We start from the raw sequence: 25238 nt of genomic DNA, 5'->3' as shown, positions 1-25238 counted from the left end.
TGGGCCCTTCTGGGGACCTGCTCCTGGACCCTGGAGCTAGCCAAGCAGGGGGCCACGTCCAGCAGAGAAGTGCAGCCAGGAGGAGCTCTGCCCCTTAGCCTGTGGGCCTTCTGCTGGTCATCTCCCTTCTCTGCTTGCGTCCCCGGTAATCATAAAATGGGGCAATAATACTCCTCTCAGAGGGTGGCTATGACCATTAATTAACTAGATCGGGGATGCCTGGGTGGCTCAGTGGTTGAGCATTTATTTGCCTTTGGCTCAGGTTGTGATCCTGAGGTCCTGGGATCGAGTCCTGCATCGGGCTCCCCGCAGGGAGCCTGCTTCTCCCTCTGCCTGTGTCCCTGTCTCTCTGTGTGTCTCTCATGAATAAGTAAATAAAATCTTTAAAAAATAACAAAATAAATTAACCAGATGAGATGCTGCTGCTGGAAGCTCTTTGCCTTCAGAATGGGTTCTATCCTTAGTTGAGCACATTGTAGCCATCATCACTGGGTTTGGCCAAACATTGGAGGGAAGAAGCAACATTTCTGTGCTCGCTGCGGACCCCATGATATGGATTCCCGGTAAACTCTTGGGGCAGGTACCAAAGGAAAATTCTACCCTTGGCCACATGTGTTCCTGATCTCGTCTGACGAAATCCAGTCTTCTTGCAATATCCTTGTAAGAGACCAGCTCTCATACCTGCTGCAGGAGCAGCTGTGAGCAGCCTCACTAGAAAGTTCTACAGCAGGCATAGTGAAACGTTTGGGTCCCTGTGCTTCGTGTCTGCAGATGTTCGTGGATAGGAAGCAAAATATAAAACAGTGAAGACCCACCATGCCTCCTTCCTCCCTCCCCTCACACGAGGCTCCTCCTACCTTGTAGCCGCTGCACGTCAGGCCTGCATTTCTTTTTGCCAGGACGCACTTCATCCGCAGAAAGAACGACCTCTCGATCTCATACTCTGAAAGCAGGAGTGAGGTTAGATTGGCCAACTGTCCCATGATGCTTCCCCCGATCCTGACCCACAATATCAAGCAACCCCCAGGACCAGGTCAGTCAGCCAGAGGCCTCATCCCAGAATGCCCAGACCCTGACCCAGAGAGTTTCTGCCTGTGGCTGGGACCTAGGCCGGATGGAGACACTGGCCCAGTCCTGGCCTGGCTTCCACATGCTCCAGAGGAAGGCAGCCGGGAACATGGCCATAGAGAGAACTCATGAGACACCAACCGGGAGCCAATATGAGGACTGTAAGTGCAGGGGCCCTGGCCTCGCTCAACATGCCCGTGGTCCCCTCCGGGCAGGCACAGAGAGGCCTGACACCAGAAGAATCGCCTTGGCCAGCCCTGGGGTGGGTGTCTGAGTTGGCCAGGAAGGCCCAGAAGCATCTGACTTCCCTCAGGCTAGAGGATAATGAGTCAGGGTTCACAGGTACAGCCCTTTCCCCAGCAGAGGGAGACAGCCCCAGGGTACCTCCTGCCAGCTGTGCCCGTAGGCACTGATACTGCCTGAGACTACCATGGAATGGGGAAGAGAACCCAAGAGACCCACTCACTTGGTCAGATCCAAGCTTTGCCCTCATAGATAGCCCCGGTCCAACCACCCCTCCTTTCTCGACTGCTCTGACCCTCCCCATTTAATATTTCCCAAAGGCCTTACCCACCAATCTCTGACCTCCCTATTGCAAATGCAAGCGAGTCCCCTAAGGAAACACCCTGTGCTTCAGTGAGCAGATGCCAGTTCTCTGGAATGATGTGCCCATGCCCCTGGGTAAGGGTGAGGGCGCTCCACTCCTAATAAACAGCTATTTGGTGGCAGTTAATAAATTAATTTTTAAAGAAAGGTTACCATTAGCAGTAACCCAGGGGGAGAAAATTGCCTGTAAGGCTCCTCCCCCACCCCACTCTTGGAGGGGCGGTCACATTTACCCAGAATTCCTCTGTAGCCACCCCAGAGTCTGTGAGGCATAAGCTTCCCGGCTGCCTGTCTGCATCATTTCCAGCCACACACTGAGGTGTGGATGCTCAGGTCTAAACAACTGCACCCGGTAGTTAACCATCCAGTTTTGGAGAAAACCAACAACACAAACACCATGAATGAAACAGCAGGACGAGTTCAGATGCGGAAAACCACCTCTGTGGATGAGAAGCTGAGGAGCAGTCCCAGGGCCCCGTGAACCTCAGACCTTATGCACCCAGGTGAAACGAATCCGTGGGTAACCCCCCCTCTCCTGGACCTCTGTGCTTCTCTTGTGTGGTTGCTACACCTCAGACATGAACCCCACGGGACCTGGGATTGGAAGGGTCTCATGATATTCCCAAGACTCATTTGCTGTGATTTTATAAACACTTAATTTAAAGCTATGACATGGAAGGGTAACGTGAAACCAGAGCTCATGGGAGAAAGCCCATTTCTGTGTAACCAACACATTGTGGAACTTTCTAGAACAATAACAACACAGAGTCTTAGGAGCTCTCTTAAGACTCCTGCTGCCTTTTCCAGCTTTAAACAACCCCACAGTTGTTTAAGAATGAGACCCCTTCCCAGCCCTCATTTTGCTAGAAATTACTTCTTCAGAGCTTATCTGTGTGCACGGATATGGCCAGACCGTTTACAAGGACTTAAGAGTTACAGCCAGAGGCCGGACACCTGGTATCCATAGCAGGACACCTGGGTGGCTCAGTCGGTTAAGCGTCTGCCTTGGGCTCAGGTCATGCATGCTCTCAGGGTCCTGGGATCGAGCCTTGCATCGGGCTCCCTGCTCAGCGGGGAGTCTGCTTCTCCCTCTGCACCACCCTCCGCTTGTGCTCTCTCTCCCTCACACACACACTCTCTCTCTCAAATAGGCAAATAAAATCTTTTTTAAAAATGAGTCAACGGACCATAGCTGCAAGGAAGCCTGCATCTCATCAGAAACTAGCTTAGCAGGTCTCTCTCGCTGGTAAGGAAGAATGAGACTCATGGTGACTATGTCTGGGGCTAAGAACACGGGGACCACCGAGCTGTTCCCGCGGGTGGTTTTAAAACAGTGTGCTCGGGGATCCCTGGGTGGCTCAGCGGTTTATTGCCTGCCTTCAGCCCAGGGCATGATCCTGGAGACCCGGATCGAGTCCCACATCGGGCTCCCTGCATGAAGCCTGCTTCTCCCTCTGCCTGTGTCTCTGCCTCCCTCTCTCTGTGTCTCTCATGAATAAATAAATAAATTCTTTAAAAATAAAAATAAAATAAAATAAAATAATAAAATAAAATAAAATAAAATAAAACAGTGTGCTCTTCTGCAGTCTCTCCTTCTAGCCTGAGAACGGCCCTTCTCAGGAGGAGGCAGTAAGAGCGGAACCCCAGTTTTTCTCCAGCAGGCTACCCCAGTCTACCATGTTTGGTGTCTCTTCCTTTGCATTTTGTTCTATGGGGAATTGGGGCCACGTTGGGATCCCAGAGTTCACAGCAGAGAAGAGACCCATTGATCAACATGCCAGTTGGTCTCTTTGGTCTGTCAGAGGGACTTACAGAGCCAGGGCCCCAGAACGAGTTCTTCTGTGTCTTCCTAGCATGGACTGCAAGTATAACTTAGGGAGTGACTCATCTGTGTAACGATGTGCTTCACATCCTCCACCGAATGTCACACCACATTATGGCCCTACACTTACGACAGGAAGACCCCAGTCCATGCATGTGTAGTAATGGTACTGTCAGGTGGAAGATCGTGTCCCCCACATGGAGATAGGCCAGTGAGGTGGACCTGCCTCCGTCTAGACCAGGCTTCTTAACTGATTCATGGTGCCATGGCATAAGCCCCACAGATTCCTACCCGGAAAAACGTATTTAAGTGCAGAAGATAAAATACATAAATACATGAGATCACAAGTGGAACCAACTTATAGTGAAAACAGTTAACCCTAACAGGAAAACAAGTGGTGATGTGGTTGTAAATGTGCTGCTTTATCCACGCATTAAAGAACACAATCCAGTAGCGGGCCTCGTAACTCCAGAAATTTCGAGGCAGCAATGCGCATGAGAGCTAAGTTTAAATATCTGCGAGAACTGTAAAGTGAAATGAAAGTGGGTGGGATTCCCATTGTTGGCAAAGCCACGGGTGCCAGTGGGAGTGAGGAGCCATACTGTCCATAATCTAGAAGCAAAGGGAATGCCACATGTCAACCTGGTAGATAAAGATGTAACTCTCCCCACGCAGTTTCACAGACCCCCTGAGTTCTCTGGGGGACCCTCTGGTTAAGAAGCCCAGATCTAGACCTGTGTCCCAAGGGCGCATTAGGGTCGAACCCTTCGACCACTTTATTTTACCTCCTACCAGCGCCTGTCATGGTCTCTGGCACGAGAAACGGGATCAATAGTGTCGCTTCAAAGGCCAGAGGCATCAAAGCAAATCCCCACGCCGTGTGTTTGCTGGAGAGGCCCAGCTGGGCAGCCCCAGTCACGCTTCCCCTCGGCAGCGTGGGAAGCAAGACCCTCAGGTCACCTCGAAGAGCTTCGTCTGGTTTTCATTCTGGTTTCTTTTCATCTGGAGGAAATACCTTGGAGCAGGTGATGGTGAAGAGGCTGGTGGGCCGCGAGGACCGCTGTCATCTCGTCGTGGTCGGAAGGATGGATGTACTCATAAATGCTGTTGCCCGTGAGCTCCACCTGCCGCAGAGGGAAGGGGAGGGTCAGAAGTCCTCTCGGGGTTGCCCGGGGAGGGGGGGCCAAGGAGGGGCAGGTGTACAGGAGGTATGCACTGCCGGGGACAGGGCTTCGACCTCAGCTCGCAGCGCACACCTTCTCCACATGCAGAGACATGTGTCTTCTCTCAAGCAGCGCCCTGAACCGTCTCCCACGTGGGGACTGGGGCCCAAAGCCAAGACAGGCCTAAGCAGGAGGAACTGGGCCGTGAAGGAGGAAAAGGTGGACCATGGAGGGGGGTGACCTGGTGGCCCTGGGCAGTAGCCTTTATATAGGAGGCAGCTCACAACAGACTGGAGCCAGGGCCTTGCCCTCCACCTCACTCCCATGCTGCCTGAGGAGACGGGCCAGGCCGGGACACCTGACCAGACCACAGTCACTGCGAGAGCCACGTCCTCTCAGAGGCTGAGCAGGTGGGAGCCACGGGGGCTCCACTGCACCTGAGGAGGGCTCACCGGCCGACAAAGGCCCTCTCTCCTTCAGTGCTGAGCTGCTGTGCCCCTCAGGCACCGCCAGGCCTCTCACACGTTGCCAGAAACATGTCCCTAACCTTCTGAATCTGGGATGACTGGGTGACCCAGTGGCTCCGGCCCACGGGTGACCTGCAGGAAAGTCTGGGCCCACTCCAGGTAGCCACATGACAGGGTGGTTATTTCTGGGGCTTGCTACCCCAGCGCCTGGACACCACCTACTTCCAGGCACACCCTGCAGAGGACGCGATGGCAGGCCTGGAGGTCACGTGCATGTTGGACAGGACCCTGCTTTGCAGGTACGGGAGTCTCTAGGAAAACTCCAGCTTTGGGACCTTTCCACCGAGGTCCCTGGTGATTTGATGCCTGAACTGGAGAACTCTTCTATTGTTCTCCCAAACCTAAGTGCGGGGAGAGGGGAAGTTAGAGAGTCTCAAGACCTGGACACCCTTACCCATCCAAAGATGGGCAGTGCCATAGAATGTTCCAGAGACTATGACTGTCAGAAAGGGCCTTCTGAGTAGCAGTGAGTGGATCCTATTTTAGAGACCCAAGAGTGCGGATGAGAACAGTGAATCAGTGCACCGGGATTGGTCAGAAGCCCAGGGCAGTGAGGGCTCTTCCATCACAGCCGGGAGGAGCCCCGAAGCCCAGAGTGTGGAAGAAACAAAGCATGTGAGAACAGCACAGAACCGTGGGCAGGCCTGAAGAACTTTCTCTGCTCTGCCCCACGGAGGGAGGGCCAGCTAAAAGAGCAAAGGGAGGCTTGTGAGTGCCTTGCCCGTAACCACCCCCTCGTTATTTTTAAGTGTGTCATGCTACGTGTTTGTCACTGGTCTCAATCAGAGCAGAGATAACATGATCTTGTGCAAAGGGGCAGCGTGGACCGTGCCACCTCACGCAGCAGGGCAACCGCAGCCAGGCAATTTAATGGACAAGGTCTCCTGGGAGCCACCGGTCCAAATTAGCATCCAGGCCATCGGCTCTTTACTTGGGACCAAGTAATTTACCCCAGTCCTCTGGCCAGTTCTTCCAATTTGTTAAGACGTATGAGTTACCATTTTATTCAGAACCAACTATGTTTCTGGCCCACTAACTAATCTTGTCCCTAAAACGGCTTTCACAGTCCTGTTTTCTGCATGATTCATGGAATGTTTCTTTCCAATATTATGCCAACGGAGGAAGGGAGAGAATCCTGTTACAGAGAGCCTCCCTACCTCCCCACTGGACACTCACCTCCCAAACCTGGCACTTGCGCTAATGGCCCTAAAGGGGATTTGCCTATGACCACAGTTATTATGAGAGTTGATTAAAAAACAATGAGGATTAAGAACTAAATGTTCTTCTTTCAAATCATTTCTATTTATCCTTAAAACATTTCCCAAAAATCAGCAACCAACGGACTTAAACCAGTTAAGTCAGCCATTCAGGACAGGACTATCTCGCCTTCCCTGGGGACAATGATGGAGGTTCTTTGTGAACCTCCCTTGTGAAAGGGATTGGCTAATCAGTAACAGACTGGCTGGTTTTTGTTTTCAATCGATTCACAATTTCAATGGTTTATTTTTATTTTAAAGATATTTTATTTAGTTATTCATGAGAGACACAGAGGGAGAGGCAGAGACACAGGCAGAGGGAGAAGCAGGCTCCCTGCAGGGAGCCCAATATGGGACTCGATCCCAGGCCCCTGGGATCATGACCTGAGCCGAAGGCAGAGGCTCAACCACTGAGCAACCCAGGCGTCCCTCAATGATTTATTTTTATTTTTTATTTTTTATTTTATTTTTATTTTTTTAAATTTTTATTTATTTATGATAGAGAGAGAGAGAGAGGCAGAGACACAGGCAGAGGGAGAAGCAGGCTCCATGCACCGGGAGCCCGATGTGGGATTCGATCCCGGGTCTCCAGGATCGCACTCTGGGCCAAAGGCAGGCGCCAAACCGCTGCGCCACCCAGGGATCCCAATTTTTTATTTTTTTAATGATTTATTTTTAAAATGAAAAAGTCACAAGATTGAATTTTTTATGTGTTGGCCTACCATTTCTCCCTTACTCATGGTTTTAGGGAAAAAAATGAGCATTTCGGTTTGCTCTCAGTTCTTCATCAGAAAAAAGTGTCTTCTTCTTAGAGAAAGTATATTTATATACTTGCAAAACGACTCGCATCTGTCCTTACAGGGATTTGATTTGTGTTTTAATCCCAAAGTAGCTTCATCTGTCTTCAAAGACCCCATTCTTGCCACATGCGTTTGGAGTACGAGAAGAGAGAGGGTCCATGAATTAAGAGGCTTGATTTTCTGAATCCTTGATTCAATTATAAACTCCAAGGCTGTCCGGGAAGTAAAATGGTCTTCAAATAACGGAAATGTTTTTAAAGAACAAATTTTGGAATGATAAAACAGTGCTGACCTTGACTCATAATTATGCTTGACATGGTGTTTCCTGTATTTACATATCTATTCGTGCTTTTGAGTGGCTGAAAGAAATGTGACTACCTCACAAAAAAAAAAAAAAAATTATGGTTGTCGCTATAAAACTTCCCAGGTCTCATACATCAACCTTATTAAAACAGACCCTCAATGTGATATTTTAGTATTTGTAAAACCCTGCTAACTACAAAATGAATTGCTTTCCTACTAAGAGCGTTTTTATGTTTTGCTGAATAGCTTTCCTTCCTGCCAAGAAACCTACGTATGATAAATACAGCACTAAATGGATATATTCTGGGTCAGAAGGGGAAAGTCACCCAGTACTCTGGAAACACACATTACTCTGCTTTGGGTGTTTTGCTGACTATGGTAAATTAAGCATTTAAAAAAAAAAAAAAAGATTTGGGTTTCAGGGTTCAAGTTATGTCAACAAACATAAAACGCTGTCCTTTCTCTTTATTTCAAAAGTGAAAGGATTAGGTCTTATGGCCCCAAACAATGCCATGGCTATTTTTACGGTTGAGGTTCCGGCCGCAATCTCAAATATTACATTTTTCCTTTATATGTCTCACAAATGGCTATTTCACACATATCTATAGTTATTTGCAAATTTATATCAGTTACTGAGATGCTACATAGCGTATTTGACTTTAGTGAAGAAATGTAAATAAACCACTGGGATACTTTTAAAAAGAGTCAGAGGAAATACACATCAGGTATACAGGTTTTTTTTCCTCCTTCCAATATAAATAAGTTAATTACATTAACCAAAAAACCACGGAACTAACCATCTAATAAACTTGTGTGGATAAAGAGTGCTTCCCCAACTCTACTTCTTCCAAATAGATATAAATTTGACTACCTGAATTATTATGTATCATTTGTGTGCGCACACACCAAGTAGAATTTTCAAGCCTGACGCCTGACTCTGTTTCCCAACACTCAGACCGTGGGCTGAGGAGGCAACTTGCATTTTGTGGTTGTCTCCATCACTCCTTGGTTCGGACCGTGTCAAGTCTGACATGTCGCAAGGATCACCATGTTTACTAATTTAAAAGCAAGAATAATAAACTCTGCCCGACTCCTTACTCCAATACTTGTTTTTAAAAAGTTCAATAAAAAGCTTTGAATTAGGATGGGCTTCTAACACATAAAGAATCATTTTTATACTCTCAAGTAGATCATTCAGATACTTATTTAGGTAGTGCAGGGTTTTTTTTGTTGTTGTTGTTTTTTAGAAAAACACCACTTTGCTGTGAATTGTCACAAAGTTATGACAGCCTAAGAGCTTGGGTTCCCCAGGAGCTGCTACCATAGAGTTTAACCCTGAATTAATGTGAAAGATGTTGTTACTTAATGAGATAATGTCATTGAGAGTAATTGAAAGTTCTTGGAACACAGAAGGACGCTATGTAAATATAAGCTATTAGTACTCTCGTTATTCATCAGAAAATCTGTTTAAAGGGATCCTCGGCCTACTGGACGGAATTTTCTTAACACTCTCATCTCTGAGGATTAAAAAAAATCCTTAAGCCTGTTTTAATAAAGTTTTCATGTTTGACATACTTGCCTGACTTTTTCCTGATAAAAATAATCCAAAAGATACAAAAAAATTTTTTTCAAAGGAGAATGTGGGTATTTGACATCCTATTCAATACTTCATTTTACTATTTAAGTAGAGAAGACAGGAAAAAATACACACTGTGATTCTGCCTAGATTTCCTTCTACAGAGTTAATCGTGAGCAGGAGGCAGATTTGAGGGGAAGGTTTGTTGTTGCTTATTTAAACAGTTCAGCATGGAACACTCCCCAGACACTAACGAGGGGCTCGTGTCTGCATTCGAGTGTTTTCGTAGCTGGAGACTGATGGTGAGACAGTCCCGCCAAGAGATCAGGAGGGAAAAAAATCAGTCGTTCTACACAGTCAGTTTGATTTATCTTTTTTAAAATGACACTTCTCACAGATAAAAGGCAATATTCTTGAAAAATGATGGTGTAGGGGCACCTGGGTGGCTCGGTGGTTGAGCATCTGCCTTTGGCTCAGGTCGTGATCCCGGGGTCCTGGGATCGAATCCCGCATCAGGCTCCCCGCATGAAGCCTGCTTCTCCCTCTGCCTATGTCTCTGCCTCTCTCTCTCTGTAGTTCTGATGAATAAATAAATTTCCTCTCCTTTCAAAATTGTGACACCAAGTTTGATTTCTGCATTAATGACCAAAAGGAAATATAATTTTCACTGGGGTTCTGCTTAGATTTCCTTTTGTAAAGCTCATCATTGAACAGGAGGCAGATTTGTCACCTATACGATATTTTGTTCATTCTTGATTACTGTGCTCATATAAATCAATTTCATTTCCCACATAAAAAGAGAAAAATGATTGAGAGCGAGATGTAGGATGCTAGAAGCTTATGCCTGAGTGAACGGGGACGTCCCAGAATGTACACAGGGCCTTAGGATGTGCCAGGACTAAGCAACCCTAATATGTGCCCACCACAGGACACTTTGAAGCAACTTTGTGCTACTTGAAGTATAGTTCTAATGAAACTCTGGAGACACTTGGCTTTTGTGTAGCTCCTTATGATTTATAAATCACATAAAATGGGCACTTTGATAGATTTCTTATCACAATCCTGAAAGAGAGGTAAAGCAGGCAGTATTTTCTTATTTAAGTGGTGGCTCAGAGAGGTTAAGTACCTGCCCTACCAAACAATGAAAACCATCTAACTGCATTTCCCTTTTTGCTTTGACTACTAGGGAGCTCAGATCCAAATTTAATATCTGAAAATAGTGACTTTATCTGTTTTATCATTGTTTAGTCATTTTTAAAGGATGTGAAATGATTTATCTTGTTTGTGATGTTATTATAAGACTAAGCAAAGGCCTGATAAATTACAACTGAAAAATTAAGTAATCTGCTCAAAATCATTCGGCCACAGATTGAATTAGGGCTAGAAACCAGACTGGTTACAACGAAAGGGCCTTAAGTAGTTCTAAATAGGCAAAGTGGAAATTCAGAGAATAACAACCTTGGAAAATATCTAAATAGTACATTTCATGTTCCCACAGTATTTCCCATTCTACAAATATACTGATACCATTAGCCATAAAAGTGTAAGAGCCAAGCCTTAGCAAATTTTAAACTGGAGACCTGGTTTCATAAAGGAAGAGAAGAGTAAGAGAAAAGGAAACACTAAATAATCTTAATATGAAATTCTCTTTAAAGGATTTTACATAAGGATCCCGGGCACAGAAACCCCCTGGGCATGAATAAGGACATTCACACATTGGAAGAGAAGGTTGTAAACAAGTGGCAAGTTTAAAAAATGCATTGGCAGAAAAAGAAAAGGAATACACTAGATGCAGTTTTCCAAATTGGTAATTTTGTTTTTTAGTGAAAAGAAAAAAAGAAAAAAAAAAAAAACCCACCCCAGTCCCGTTAATTGGCACGTTTTATTTTGGCTTAACTACAGAGGGGGCTGGTGCAATACGGATTATTCATCTGCCTCCTGGGAGCCCATTTCCTGTCTCTAATTAATTCTAGCGTGTCTTCAGTCGTAATGAAAAAAAAGCACTCTGATAATTCACAATGCAAAGAAACATTTAGTCCCTATATGTATGAAAAAAAATGTGACTTTTAGAACCACGATCCACGCTCGTTAAACCAGAAACGTGAACGGCCAAAATCAGTTAGACTCCTCCCCTCCCCCATTCCGAGGAGCCCAGACTGCAGCCGAATTCTCCCCCAAACCCTGGGCACCACGGGAATAGATAAAAGCTGAGCGCACCTTTCTCCTTTATGGGATGAACCCCCTTTTAGAGGACAGTTCCAGAAAAATCGGTAATATTTAAATGTTCTAGAGAAAACAGGCCCTTGCTGTGCAAAACAGTAGTAAACTGGGTTTTATGAGTTTCTATCACAAGCATATAAAATGCTTTACTGAAACGACCACTGAACTGGAAAAACTCAGGAAAAATTACCCTGAATTCCATGTGAACACTCATAAATCTACCCCCCTCTTCTCTCTCCCCAAAGCACAGTCTGCATAAAATCCATGTTCAACATCAGTTTTCCTCTCGCTTTCATGGCAATTCACAATACCACGTGCAGCCCAGCAAGCGCAGACGGAAAAACCTCCCTTTGTGAAGCTCTTGTTAGTGGCCGAGTGTTACTGTAGAAGCAGAGTCCAGGCTATCAGATGGAATCTCAGAACAAAGCTGACTGTTGCAAAGATATACTGGTCATTAATCCCAAAGGAAAAAAAAAAAAAAAAGAAAGTAAAACCAGGAAATGTAACATGAAGAAAAGCTCTGCGGGATGGCCTAAGAAGATGATTTTGCCATTTTGGATTATTTCATCCACAAAAGCAGACACTTGAATAGAATCATTTATAAGCTGGGTAAGACTGTCAAGATCTGCCAACATTTAATGTTATATTTTGGTTGTAAATAAAGATAGGTAATACCTACCTGCGACAAGCCCAAATGTACAGAAGCTGTCTCCGATATATACATGATTTTGCCATCAGACGCTACCACGAAAACAAATCCATCCAAAGTCTGTAAAAGAGAGCGCCAGGGTAAGAGTGAAATCTGATAATTGTACTGTCACTGAAGTGGAGGAATGTATAAAATATTATCATCCATACGTATTTGTTAAATGCAAAACGGAGCCCAGGGCCATAAGAGTGATTCCAGGTTACAACACCGAAGCCTTAATTCCCGGGGCCAGGCTCTCAAACGCTTTTAAAGCACTTTAAAAACAATCTTACATCCACATCACAAAAATCATGCAAAACACTTGAGAACTCCTCACATGCTCAGTTTAAATGCAGTAGCTTTATTGTTTAGGGTTTATTTTAGCACTTAGCACAAATCCGGAGTTCTATGGTTCTTAGGGGGAAACCTACCACTATATAGACCATTTTATGTCATAATTGGCAGTCCTTTATACCGCTAGGACATATGCTTTATTTGCCACAATTTTCTAGTTACCCGTAAGTACCATTTGAATAATAAATTCCGAACACTACCACTCCCCTGAAAATAAAATACCCGGTTATTTTAACAGACTATGTCTACAGAATTAACTACTTAGAATTTGCAAGAGATCAAATAACCTTTGCAAAATTCAAGGAGAAAAAGGATCAATTTCTGAAAAATTAAAACTACCTAAATGATACTGCCTAAGCTGGCTAGCCTTCAAAAAAATAAAGTAAAAATTTAAGAGCTAATTAAGACAAATAAAAAGGTAATGATTGTATTTATATGTGGCAAGGATAAAAAGACTAAATTATTTTTGAAAAAGGAAACTGCATTTTTATTTACCCATTCATATTTTAGATCCAGAACCAAAGAAAAGCAATAAAGTTGGTGAAAGATCCATACAACCCACAATGCTGCCCCCATAAAAAATATTCCAAATTAATTTCTGGCCACAAATTCTATTTTTACAGCATGTAATTGAAACCAGATTACCTTCGGTTTTTCTAAATTTACCCCCCTTTGGAGGGGGGCCTAAAAAGAATGTGGTAGAAATGAAACTTGAAAGATATCCTTACATTCTGCTGTCTCAAATACAGTTTTACTGTAAAAATCCTTTGCCAACTAAACTATCATCACCCTAACCTATGCTGAGGTTGAAATCAACATCTTGATTATAAGCCTTCCTTTCTTGTTTCTAACTCAGCTACAAAATATTTTCCCAACTAAATTCCGTTTCCAAAATATAAACTATACGGCAGTTTTTAAAATTATAAACGTTTCGGCACTTTTTGGTCTCTTGCTTAACTCCAAAATCATTAAAGGGATGCATTTATTGAAACAGCATCTGACGGTCAGCCATACGAGAAAAAAAGAAAAAATTATCATAACTAAATTCTGAAAGTTGCCAGCAGTAACTAAAAAAATAATATCCTTAATGGAAAATGTTGAGTATGCCTTCAGAGCTGCAAATGACCCAATTCGCTTGAATGTACATTAACTGTAAACACACCCAAGCACCCAGCGTTCCTGAATTAAAGAAATGCACGGTGGAGGAACCTAGACGTGTTGACTGTGCCCGCCTGGTTTTGACTGAAGTTGTCACTGATGTTAGTGTCACTTATAATATGTTGGAGTATCAAACAAGCACAAGACTGCTGCGCCCGGAGCTGCAAGTGAGCAAAGGGGTGATCGCAGGGCACGGGAAGGACTCCAAGAGCGCCATTTCCCCGGCCTGGCTATGACATCGTTTGTTTCACGCTGTAAAAGCTTCAGGTTTTAAATATTCTCCGAGATCTTCTCTTCCCCAGAGCATGCATTTAAATAAATAAATAAATAAATAAATAAATAAATAAATAAATAAATAAATGTTTAAAAAATCATACTAGGGCATTCGGAGACAGGGGTTTCGAAAAGATCCGCTTTTTTCGAAATGCGGAGCTCTTGGCTGACTCGCTGACCCAAGTCATTGCAAGCTGCCGCCAACTTTTTTTTTTCTTTTAAAGAAAACACAAAATAGAAGGAGGAAATGCAAAACAGCTCTCGGTAAGCATTTTTCGATGGCAGAGACAAATGACGGGTGGGGGGAATGAATCGGATCGTTGATGAGGCTCTGTAAAGGGCGTTTGAAAGATTCTGAGACAAGAGGCGTTGAGGTCCCCACCTCGCGCCGGCTGCTGACTTGGAAGTGGCTGGTCATGCGCACGCTTACCGGGCTAGAGTCGCAGACACTGCGGGCCAAATCCGCCAGGAGCGGTTTACCGGTTGGACTAAAGGACTCTGAGCTGAGGGCTCTAAGCGGCTGACCACAACCCAAGCAAGGGTTCCTTCCCTTCACGAGCCAGGTGACCCTGAGGCCCCACCAGGCGGTGACCTGGAGCACTCAAGACTTGAAGGACTGTGTTGAACCAGGCCCCAGCACTTGCTGTGTGACCTCAGGCATGCTGCTTAACCTCTCTGTGCCTCAATTTCCTCCTTCGGAAAAAACGAAGTTCAAAACAGAACCTCCTCTGGGTGGGTGATGATGCAGGATGCTGCAGTAGTAAACTCTCAATAAATGCCAACTGTTAATACTTTATTATAGACGCTGTCTTCCTTTCATTGCACACCCCCCCCCAAACATATAGGATTGTCAGGGGCTTTAGAACTACCACACTCCGGCTCAGAGGGCCCGATGGATCGATCGTTCCTTCTTTGGCTCAAGCGCCTGGCACAGCATCTGGCACAGAGCAAATGCTCCATAAAAGTTCCCTAAGGGAAGTTAGGTTGGAAGGAACCCCGCGCCCACCGGCGCCCCTAGGCCTAGATTTCGCTGGCTAGCGAGTCCTGGGGCTAGTGAGTCTTGGGGCTGGGAATGATGAGATGCAATGCGGGGTCCAGGTGGGGCTGCCTGGAGGTTACTCTGGCTGAGCTGAGTCCACCCCCAGTCTCTGCCTTCAAGGAGGATGCACTGGACAAGGGGGCGGGTGGGGAGAAGGGGGAGTCAGTAGCCAACTGCCTCGAGGTCCAGGAGCTGTCTCTGGCCTCGGGACCTCTGCAGCCTGATGGTGGCCTTTGGATCCCCCCGGGGCTTCTTGGGGAGGGACACCTGGAGACTGGGGTGACGGGGTCAAAAGGGAGCCCAAACCGCCTGCAGGTCAGCGCTCCTTAGGCGGCTGGAGGCTAAGGAGGCTTTACCTGAAGCAAGTGCGATCCCAGCTCCTTGGCGACGCTGTCCAGGGGCCCGGCGCGGCACGGCTGTCCCCACGCGTCTCCTAAACCTGGACCGAGGAGTAAAGCAAATCAGTAAACGCCAGCGCGGCTGGAGAGGCCCCCACACCCGAAGGGCGCGCAGCACCTCCCCACCGTGCGCCCGGCTGGTCCCTCGGAATCCCCAGCGCCCCAACCCGCCGCCTCCTGGGCTCCACAGCCACTGGCTGTGTCCTTGCCGTGTCCTTGCCATCGCCCCTTTGCCGGGGATTAAAGAGAAAAAAGGCCAGAGGAGATAGTCCCGCCAAGGCCTTGGGTCCAAGCGCCCCCAGCGCGCACCGAGCTCGTCCGCACCGAGCTCGTCGCCAGGCCCGTGGCTCCCGTGGGTCGCCCATGTGCTCACGGCTCTGAAATTGCCGTTTCATTTGAAATGCCATAAAGTAATCTAATCTGCTTTGAAATCGGCCATCCTTGAAGCCAAACGGGGGTATCGATTTGACCTGTAAAAACTCCCCCATGGACCTTCCCTCACTGCCTCCCTTTGCTGTGTCACCGGCGACCACGCGTTTCCCTAAAGATGGAGAGGCCCAGACGGAAAGCCTTAGTCTTAGACGTCTTGGAGGCAACTTTTCCTGCCTTAAAAAAAAAACAAAAAACAAACTTTTTTTTTTTTTTAATTTTAAACCACGTATAATCCCTCAGACTCCCCAGTCCTCACAGGGGCCTCGGGAGCGCCTTCCCTCTTCTGATCCTAGTGCTCCAGCTTGGGAAGGCTTTACCTGGGGGCTTCCCCGGGGGGCGAGGCCTGGTGGGGATGGGGAGAAGGCAGTGGGAGTCCTGTAGGTACTCCACGATAACTGGAAGAATTAGGGTTCCCCAGTTCTTAACTGCTCCCTCACCCGACTTCCTGCTTCTCCCCACCACCTCCCTGAAGGTCAGGAGTATTTCAGAAAGTGCACCTGGGGAAAGGTGGCCCAGCCCAGCGAAACCTCCTCTCCTGTGACCCCAGAAATCCCAGGCTTTCTTCTGCATATTCAGGAGAAAGTAGGAAACCCAGGTGAGGTCTTGGCACTAAGTGCCAGGTGGGAGAGCCCCCAGCGGTTACCTGGAGTCCTTCCCATAAGGACTGGCCAGCAATGGTCCAGTTAGCACCACTGCCCAGGAGCAAGGTGGAGAAGGCCAGGGGCTGCTGTCTCAGCCTGCACCCCATTGCCTCCAGCGGGAAGGCGGCCCTGGGCTCCAGGCCCACTTGTGCACCATCCACCCCTGGATAAGACCCCTAAGGTGTTAGCTGTGGGTCTCACCGCAGGTATGTCCTCTTCCCTTCCTCCTCCTTTCCTCCCAGCTGATCCCCACTGCAAGTTGGGAGTGCGGGTTGTGAAGCCAGAGCTGGATGCGGGGAGTGTGGAACCTCACCTAGACACAGCAAATTTGGGGACCATTCCCCTGCACTACAAAACTCCAAGCAAGTGGCCTAGAAAGTTACCACGTAGGATCTCCCCCGCTGTGCCCAAGGGGGTCAGACATCTCACCTTCTGGAGGCCTCCACCCAAGCGTGAGGGAGCCACCCAGCCCCAGAGCCCCTCGGGAGCCCCAGGTCCTCTGCAGAGGCTTTGGGGATCCTCCCTGCAAACTCTGTTCAGTAACTAAAAAAGCGATGACCTTTAATTTCTCCTCCTGGGCTGTAGGAATTAGGGGCTTATTCTGGTCCCCCCGTAAGGAAGTGGCTAATTTCCACATATCCTGATCCCCCATACAGGATCACAGTCCCTCAGCCTTGACCATACGAACAGAGGTGTCTTCTTAACCCTAGAAAATCACTGTCTGCCCAATTTCACTCCCAAGGATGACCATAGTGACCATAGTAGGGCACCTCGGGCTCTCACTAGCAGGACCTTCCCATCCCCCCCCACCTACACAGGATGGCTTGGTGGGGGTCAATGTTTACTCCATCAAGGAGAAATGGAAAGAATTAATATTTAAAAGCCTTGGGACTTGAATTTTAAAAAAGAATTTAATAAAGACCCAAGAATCCTGATTTCTGAAAATGGACAAATGTTCCCTGGTAACTGTCCTTTACCCAGCTCCCTGGTCCTCTCCCAGGTTTGGACCACACTAGCCTTGCCTGGCTCAGTAGGAAACTGAACTCCCAGATTAGACTTCTTGCAGTGTCCGCAGCCAGGTGACCTAGGGAAATCTGTACCTTAAAGGTACAGACCCAAACCAGACTTGCCTGTCCAGCTCTCCCAAAAGCCTTGTGGAAGGCTCTGGCCTTACATGTCAAAATGCACTGGGTACACAGAACAATTTTTCACATAATTCAAATACCCTGATACTTCAAAAGAGCCAGTTCTCTTCTATCATTACAATTTTCCCTAGAATTTCCTGACCCCTCTGCTTTGCTGGTAGGTATTTGGTCTGAATGCCCCCTCTAGACCTAGCCCAAGGTGGCAGGGGTGACAGGTTCCCCTGAAGTATCCTTGCCCCCATGCCATCTCAGCCCAGGCAATGGTCCTGCCAGCTCTTACATTAGAAACCTCTGTGGATGAGACCTTTCCAACTCCACCCATAGAAATCTACTTTAGGTTGAATGTGGAGACTAAATACTGTAAGGTTGGTAACAAGAAAAAAAAAAGTAGTCTTGGTACTATAAAGCCATATGCACCCCGAAAAAGTGAGGTGCTGGGCATGTGGGCCTTATCTGGACTTCACAAAGGACTTTATTTCAGGAATGAAGGGAGACAGGTAAGACTTAGCTAAGTTCCTCCAAGATTATCAGTGGTTGGTGGTCCATCTCACCTGATCCTGGGAGCACCCACTGTTTACTGGCTGTGGGGGCAGCAGCAGGGTTGGGGGTCAGGAGGGGGGAATCCCAAGCCTGGCTTGTGGTTCCCCTGTCTGGGTTTGCTGTCCCAATTGCCCTACGTGTGTCACCAGGGAAGTCCACTGGAGACTCCATGCTACTGAGAATCCAAAATCCAGATGTCCAGGCCATAGGAGAGGAGGTCAGCCACTGGCTCGGGGTGGGGGGGTGGAGGGATGGGGGGACAGGGGACAGGGAGCCAGGAATCCCCTTTCCCCCTCAGCCTCTGATGGTTTGTGGGTACCTGTACCTTAGTATCCACATTTGGCCATTTGGCTGACTGGCTGCTTGGTTTACCAGGTTTAGGACACCTGGGTGGTTCAGTGGTTGAGCGTCTGCCTTCGGCTTAGATCATGATCCTGGGGTCCTGGGATCGAGTCCCACATCAGGCTCTCGCAGGGAGCCTGTTTCTCCCTCTGCCTGTGTCTCTGCCTCTCTGTGTGCCTCTCATGAATGAATAAATAAATAAAATCTTCAAAAAATAAAATAAACCTTACCAGGCTGTCCTGCTACTGAAGCTATCTAAATATGGTCTCTCCTCTCTGGGTGCTCCATTAGTCACTCAACAAACAGCTGTTGAGCACCTGCTGTGCAACCCCAGAGAAAGGGTCTGGAGTTTGGTAAGAACTCCTAGGATGACTTTCTGGAAGGCAGCCTTAGCTATCTGAAATGGTGACAAGAATACGCCTCACAGGAATCTTGCGAAAGCTAAATGAGGTTAAGAGGGGACCATCTGACCCTGTCACCACCCGTCTGTGGAAAACTGGATCTGGGATTGAGAAAAAAAAAAAAAAAAAAAAAACAGAACAGACCTTTCGGAAGCTCCCAGGAGACACAGAGGAGAATCTCACCTCCTGCTCCCACTCCCCGTTGAAGATGCCAGCTGGGCCAGTCTAGATGGTCTGATCTCCAGCAAGTGCCCTGACCCCTAACCTTTATTTCTCAACTCTAAAGTGAGGGGGTTTTGTGGGATTAAATGAGCTAAACCAGAGGGTGCTGAGCAAAGCTGCTGGAGTCTGGCGGGAGGCGGGGGCGCTCCCACTATCGGGGTCCAGCCTTCTCTGGCCTTCCCACTGCTAGCCCGCCTCCTCCTCCCCTCCTCCAATTCCTAGCCCCTGGTCGGGGAGAGAGGAGGGGGAGGAGGCATGTTATTGGGGAGCATGGGCCATCTGAGGACACAAGGTCACAGTGACTGGCTGCAACTACTCCAAAATCGAGAAGGGTGCCCCCCCAGGTGGGGGTTGCTCTTCCACCTCAATCCCCCTACCCCAGGGTGGAACCCCGCCCCACGGGTGTTTACACCCCGGCTTGCCGGCTTGCCGGCTTGCCGAGCCTTGGCAAGGATGGGGCCAGGCCGGGGGCTACCGCGCCGCCTGCTCCCCGTGGAGGTTGCACCCCGGGAGCCTGGGCTGCCTGGCCGCCCTAGGGGTGCCCCCGGCTGGCGCTCCTTCCTTGCTAACTGGTCTCGGTTCTGGGGTTCCTCCGAGCACTTCAACCTCGGGCCTTGGAATGCTTCGTTCTCGGGGTCCCCAAGAAGCCCGGCTTTTGGGCTTCTTTTCCAGACCTAGGGTCGCACAGGGCGCCAGGAGCAGGGTGGGAAGGGGGTTGTGGGGGCGCCCCAGGAAGGCCTGGCGGGGCCGGCCGGCGGCGGAGAAAGGGAGGGGGCTTCCAGCCTGGCCTCGCCTGGCTGCCGGCCAGAGGACGTGCTCAGACAACAGACAGGAGGCCCGGGGTCCCCCAACGCCCAAAGAGGAGGCCCGGCCCGGCCGCGCACGGAGGAGCGCGGGTGGCCCGGCGCCTGGGTTCTGGGCCCCTGGAGCCTACTCTGCCGCCCGAACCTCCAGGGCCCCCGCCCCGGAGTTCCCTCCACCGCTGCCCACAGCGGTCCGCTTGGAGACTGTTAGCTTCCCCTCCCGGAGCCCGAGGTGGAGAGGGTTGTAAAGCTCCACATTATTCCAAAAAAAAAAAAAGAAAGAAAGAAAGAAGAAAGAAAGAAAGAAAGAAAGAAAGAAAGAAAGAAAGAAAGAAAGAAAGAAAGAAAGAAAGAAAAAAGAAAAGAAAGAAAAGAAAAGAAGAAAAGAAAAAATATCTGTATTATTTCAGGTTTCGGTAGAGAAAAGGCTCGCTCCTATCTGTTTAGGTTTAGGGCGAATTTCTTGTCACCAAACTCTCTAAATCAAAGCGCTTCCATTCCCGACAACAATTTCTAGGCGTCTGCCTAAATCTAAACCCAGACAAATTCCATCACTGGAATGATTCCGGCCTCAAACCCCCATTATTTTTGTGTGAGAATGACAGTGTGTACTCCCTTCCCCTGCTCTCCCCAGCACCTGTCCAGAGTCTTCAGGTCTGGGAAAGGAGGAGGAGGGGCTCTGTGCTCCTTGGCGTAGTTAGCCTCAGTTTCCAGCTCCATTCCTGAGCTGGGACCACAGGCCAGTCCCTCGTGTCAGCTGTCTGTGTGCAAGGGCCCAAAAGGGGCACCACCCCCTATCCCACTGCTGGGAGTCGAATCCTGGCTTCTAGGAAGGAGCCTAACCAACCCATCCGCCTTGGAGTTCCTGTGGCTCTGACTCAGGCTTCCTGAGGCCCAGTGTCATCACCTGAGGGAGGAACTTGTCCTGAACCCTGCGTGGCATGGTCACCATGCAGCTCTGGCCCAGAGTTCTCCCACCGGGTGCCTCTCTGTTTCCAAAGCACCCCCTCTCCTGAAGAGAAGGCCACAGTGCAAAGAGGGCGGGGAAAATTGTGGGCCCCGCACTTCCCTGAGCCCTGCGTGTACCAGGCCTTCCCAGCCACCAGTGAACAGACTAAGTTTTAAATTCTGAGTCCACTTCCAAAGCCAGCCTTGCTTTCCCTCCCTCTTCCCTGTCTACCTTCCATTTCTTAGCTATTAAGGGAGGGGTGTGTGTGCGCGTGCGTGTGCAGAAAATAGCAGGTCTTGCAACTGCAGACAGGGAATCCCAGAGGTCCACAGAGTGGGGGCACTCTGCCATCTAAGCTGTGTCTGGCTCAGGAAAAACTTTGAACTCCCAGGAAGAAGTGACTGGAGTAAAGTCAGATGTCCACCTGCACTGCCTGGTTCCTCACACTCAATCCCAGGAAACTTGCACAGATACGGAGTTCTTAATAGGCCTATTTTACAGACAAGGAGAAGTAGGTCTAATGGGGCAGCTTAACAGAACAAAACTTTGAACGTCCCTAAACATTGCCAGCACCCCTAAGCGTGCAGTCTGACCTCCCTGGGGACTGTCCACCTTGGCTCCTATGCCTCCTTCTGCCCCTGTGTGGGAGGCTCCGAGCTCCTCCTCTATCTTCCCTCTGGCCCAGGTGGTTTCAGCTTGAAAGGAGCCATGGCCAGCGGCCTCCAGCGCAGCGAGAGAACAGCCGGTGGTGGCCGGTGGCTGGCGGCCACAGCAGCGACCGGCTGTTCTGGCCCGTGCTGTGGGACCCTGGGAAAGGCCGGCCCCTCTCTGGCCTCAATTTCTCAGGGACCAAGGGTTAGTCGGCGATGCCTGCGGTTCCTTTGGACTGCGCTATTCACTTTCTGACTCCCGAAGGCCTAACTTGGCATCTAGATCCTTCCTCACCCAGGGGTCCTTCCTGCTCCAGGACTATGGAACAAGCGGGTTCCACTGGCTGCATCATTCGGTCCGCAGCCGAGAGCCCGCGGAGCAGATCCCGGAGCTCCCGCCGCTGCGCAAACCTGCCTTGGCCCTAACCCTTCCTGATGCTGGTGCCCGGATCCCGCCCGATCCGCCAGGCCCTATTCCGTTCCCCGGCGCGGACCCAGGCTCCAGAACAGAAGCGAAATCAATTACAGCGCGGCTTCCGCAGGCCGCGCTTCCGAGCCCCCAGGAGGCGGGGTGGGGGTGGTGGTGGTGGTGGTAGTGATTTTGCATAACTGAGGTCTGTCTAAACGCGGCTTTCTCTCCCCAGGCACCCAACTTTACAACTCCGCGCCCCAGACTTTCTTCAGGGGAGCAGTGCTACCGCCCAGAGCTGCAGGCCCCAGGCCTCTGGACCAAGCGAAGAGTCCCGGGCCTCCGAGTCCAGCCCTGCAGGCAAGTGCCCCGGTTCCCTGCTCAGGCCCCGCGGGAGGCGCGGGTTGCAACCACTGCCTCTATCCCAGCCCTGATCAATCCAGACCCCAGAGGTTCAGGGCCATTTCCAAAAACTCTAGCACCAAACAACTATTTCCGGATCCCTCCCTGAGTTCCAACTGCCATAGGCACTCCCAGGAGGCACACAGGTCCCCCCTCAACCAGGCCACTATCCAACAAAGCACAGGGGCCTGGTGCTTGAGTCCTGGACCCCCAGCTAGCCCACCCCTGCAAAGGGCTCAGGGCCAACAAATTCTGAGTCTCCGGGCCTTAGAGACTCGCTTCCCAGAGTTAGAACACCCAGATCCAATTTTTAAAAATCTATAAGAAGCAGTACACCCACGACTTCCCAATTTTTAGCAGGCTTTCCTGGAAATTCTCCAAACAATAAATGGCTTACAATTAGCCCTCTTTCTGCAGAACTTTCTTTCTAATTTCTGGCTCACTTGAAATCATTGGTAACAAATCATTTAATATTCCAATCCTGGCTTCTAATGTGCTTATTTCCAGTATGGAAGTGAGAGGCCAGGGTCCTGTCCTGGTTCCCCACCTGCTTGCAGCATGCAAAGTAAGAAATAGCTCAGTCAAAAAAAAATTTTTTAAAGGAAAGAGAGAAAAACAAAACCCGACTCACCACCACTCCGTCCCGGGTGGGAAGGAGAGTCAGACCTCCTAAAACCCAATTTTCTTTTAATTGTAATATTCTGCTTCTCCGGTGGTGGGTGTGGGGATCACCCTTGGACAGAGTAATAGCGACCACCCGCTTGACAACTCCAGTAGGAGGGGCTGGAGTGGGGGCACCTCTTTATATTGGGGACAGAAAAGGAAAGAAGGTGTCTGGGGCTGAGGTGGAGGTACAGGTCACAGGCTCCTGCACGAGGGAGGAAGGTGCTGGAGGCTGCAGGGCCAGCTGGGAGGCAAGGGCTAAGCCAGGCGACCGCTTCTGAGCCTCCTGGACTCCGCGGTCATCTGTGCCGCAGGGCTGCAGGTCGCGCTGGGCGCCTGGCCCTCTGAGCTCCACCGGGGAGGCAGTGTGAAGTGCAGCTCCAGACCCAGAGCCAATTATTTCTAACCGGCTTAGGGGCAACCAACCCAAAGGTTAAGCTTACTGACTTCTGGTCGATTGCCTGGCCAGGCACTGCCTTAATGGAGGTACCCTGCACCAAGAGCGCAGCTGTCTCAGCAATGCAGCCACCACCGTCCCGTGTCCCGTGGCTAAAGTTGTTTCAGCTCCCCAACCAGCTTCTGGAGCTCCACTCTGCCCCAGAGGTCTTGGGAGTGTCCAACCGGCACCTGGTGCAGAGTGTCCCAGCCCAGTGTCAGAATTTATCGCGCCCGGCTCCGGCAACCCTGGCTGGGGACAGAGACACTAAAAGGTGATCGGTTCAGAAACACCGGGACACCAAAAGGAACGCTGCGGTGCGGTGCCCAGGCCTCCCTCCCTAGCGTTGCTGCTCAGAAGTGCCCAGCCTGGCAGCCATGGTCTCCCGTAGGCCATGTGCTAGCAGGGAATGCTGGCCAGCACGCCATTTCTTACCACCGGGAGTCTGCTTGGACCCGTGGGTCCTGGTGACCCTTGCCCACCAGGGCACCTGCCCCTCCCGGTTCATAATTCCAATCAGGAAAAGAAGATTGCTCTGGCCGGCCTGCCATTTTCCTACTAATGGCCTCTCTCCTGCAAAGTTTTAGTCTCTCCTACCCATATCGGCCCTGTCCAGCCCCAAGGGAGGCAAGCAAAGAAGGAGCAGCCAGAGAGCCCCAAACCTGAGGCCCAGGCTCCAAATAAATGCCCTGATCACTGTTCGGGCCTTCAGGGCCTGGGCCTCCCGGTGCGCTCTCCTCTCCCAGGTCAGGAGCAGCAGGCGTGTCTCACCTCTGGCTGGGGTGCACACACTTCCCCTCCACAGGAAAAGAGATAGGAATGAAAGAAGGAAAAAAATAAAAAGGGGCAGTTAAACAAACGAAGAAAGAAAAGAAAAGGAAGGGAAAGGACGAGAAAAGGAGAAACAAGGAAAGGAGAGAAGAGAGAAAGCAGACTGGACTTGTATGATCACAGAACAATTCCTGATTCTCCCCGGGCGACACTTGGGCCCGAAGGCGGTCTAGTCCCCGCGGCGCCCGCCGAGACCCCGACTCCTCAGTGCAGCAGGAGCCCCAGCCCCCGGCGCGGCCTCCCCTGCACTCCCAGGCCCTGGCGCTCCAAGCCAGCTCCAGCTCCCGGCTCGGGCCGAGGCTCCGGGCTCCCCAGCGCTCCCGGCCGCCCACCTGCGGCCTCACCTTCGGGGAAGACAGCCCGCATCTTCAAGTAGCTGGTGGTGAGTCGGATGATGGACGCCTTGTCCAGCTGCGAGGTGATGGCCGACGGCAGCGGGAGCAGCTTGGCCAGCTCGTAAAACTCTCCATTTTCCTTCTCCCTCCTGGTCTTGGCCGCATTCTTGGACTTCTCCTTCATCGCGCCGCGGCTCCGGGCATATTAGACCCGGCCGCGCTCCAGGCCCTCGGAGCGCCCCGCTCCGGCTGCAGGGATGGGGAAGGGGCCGCGGGGGCCAGGTGAGGCTGGGGCACGGCCCGGGGCAGGTGCGCCGGGCGGGCCTGGGGCACCGAGGAGCCTCTCCGCAGCCGCCGGGCCGGGCCGGGAGCTCGGGCAACCGAGCGGCGCCGCTCCGCGCTCTGCCCGCCGCCCCGGGCGCAGCCTCCTCCGGGCGGTGCTGCCCGCGGTGCCCGGAGCCCGACTTCCCGCTCACTTCTGCTCGCTCCTCCTCTCCGCCTCTGGTCTCTCGCGCTCGGCTCCCCGGGAGGTGCAGGGTGGCCAGCAGGGGGGCAGCGGTGCCGCTCAGTCCTCGGCCGGGTGTGCGTCCCCGCGGCCGCGAGGCCCCTCCGGGCTGGAGGGCGGCAGGGGCGGCGGCGGCGGCCGCGGAGCCATGGGGCGGGAGGGGAGCGGCGGGCGGCCGGGGCGGAGGCGGCGGAGGCCGGGCCGGGCGCGCACTCCTGCCCTCCCCGGCGCTTCCCTTCGCCTGGAGACGCGGCGCCCGGAGCCCGCGATCTGTCGCGAGC

The 25238-nt window shown here is 50.4% G+C and overlaps 1 protein-coding gene across 1 annotated transcript in view; it reads right to left on the bottom strand.

The window, feature by feature from the left end:
* Positions 1-24737, bottom strand: part of SIM2 (SIM bHLH transcription factor 2) — a 53823-nt gene extending 29086 nt beyond the window's left edge. The window contains 5 exon segments of the mRNA XM_038581465.1: positions 858-943; positions 4512-4620; positions 12021-12110; positions 15210-15292; positions 24462-24737. Coding sequence (XP_038437393.1) covers positions 858-943; positions 4512-4620; positions 12021-12110; positions 15210-15292; positions 24462-24636 — 543 coding nt within the window. The 5' untranslated portion in view covers positions 24637-24737.
* Between the last annotated feature and the right edge of the window lie 501 nt (positions 24738-25238).

The sequence above is a fragment of the Canis lupus genome, chromosome 31 (assembly GCF_011100685.1).
Source record: "Canis lupus familiaris isolate Mischka breed German Shepherd chromosome 31, alternate assembly UU_Cfam_GSD_1.0, whole genome shotgun sequence".
NCBI lineage: Eukaryota > Metazoa > Chordata > Mammalia > Carnivora > Canidae > Canis > Canis lupus.
Note: the sequence above shows the minus strand (reverse complement) of the source record. Positions and strands in the feature narration are given on the sequence as shown.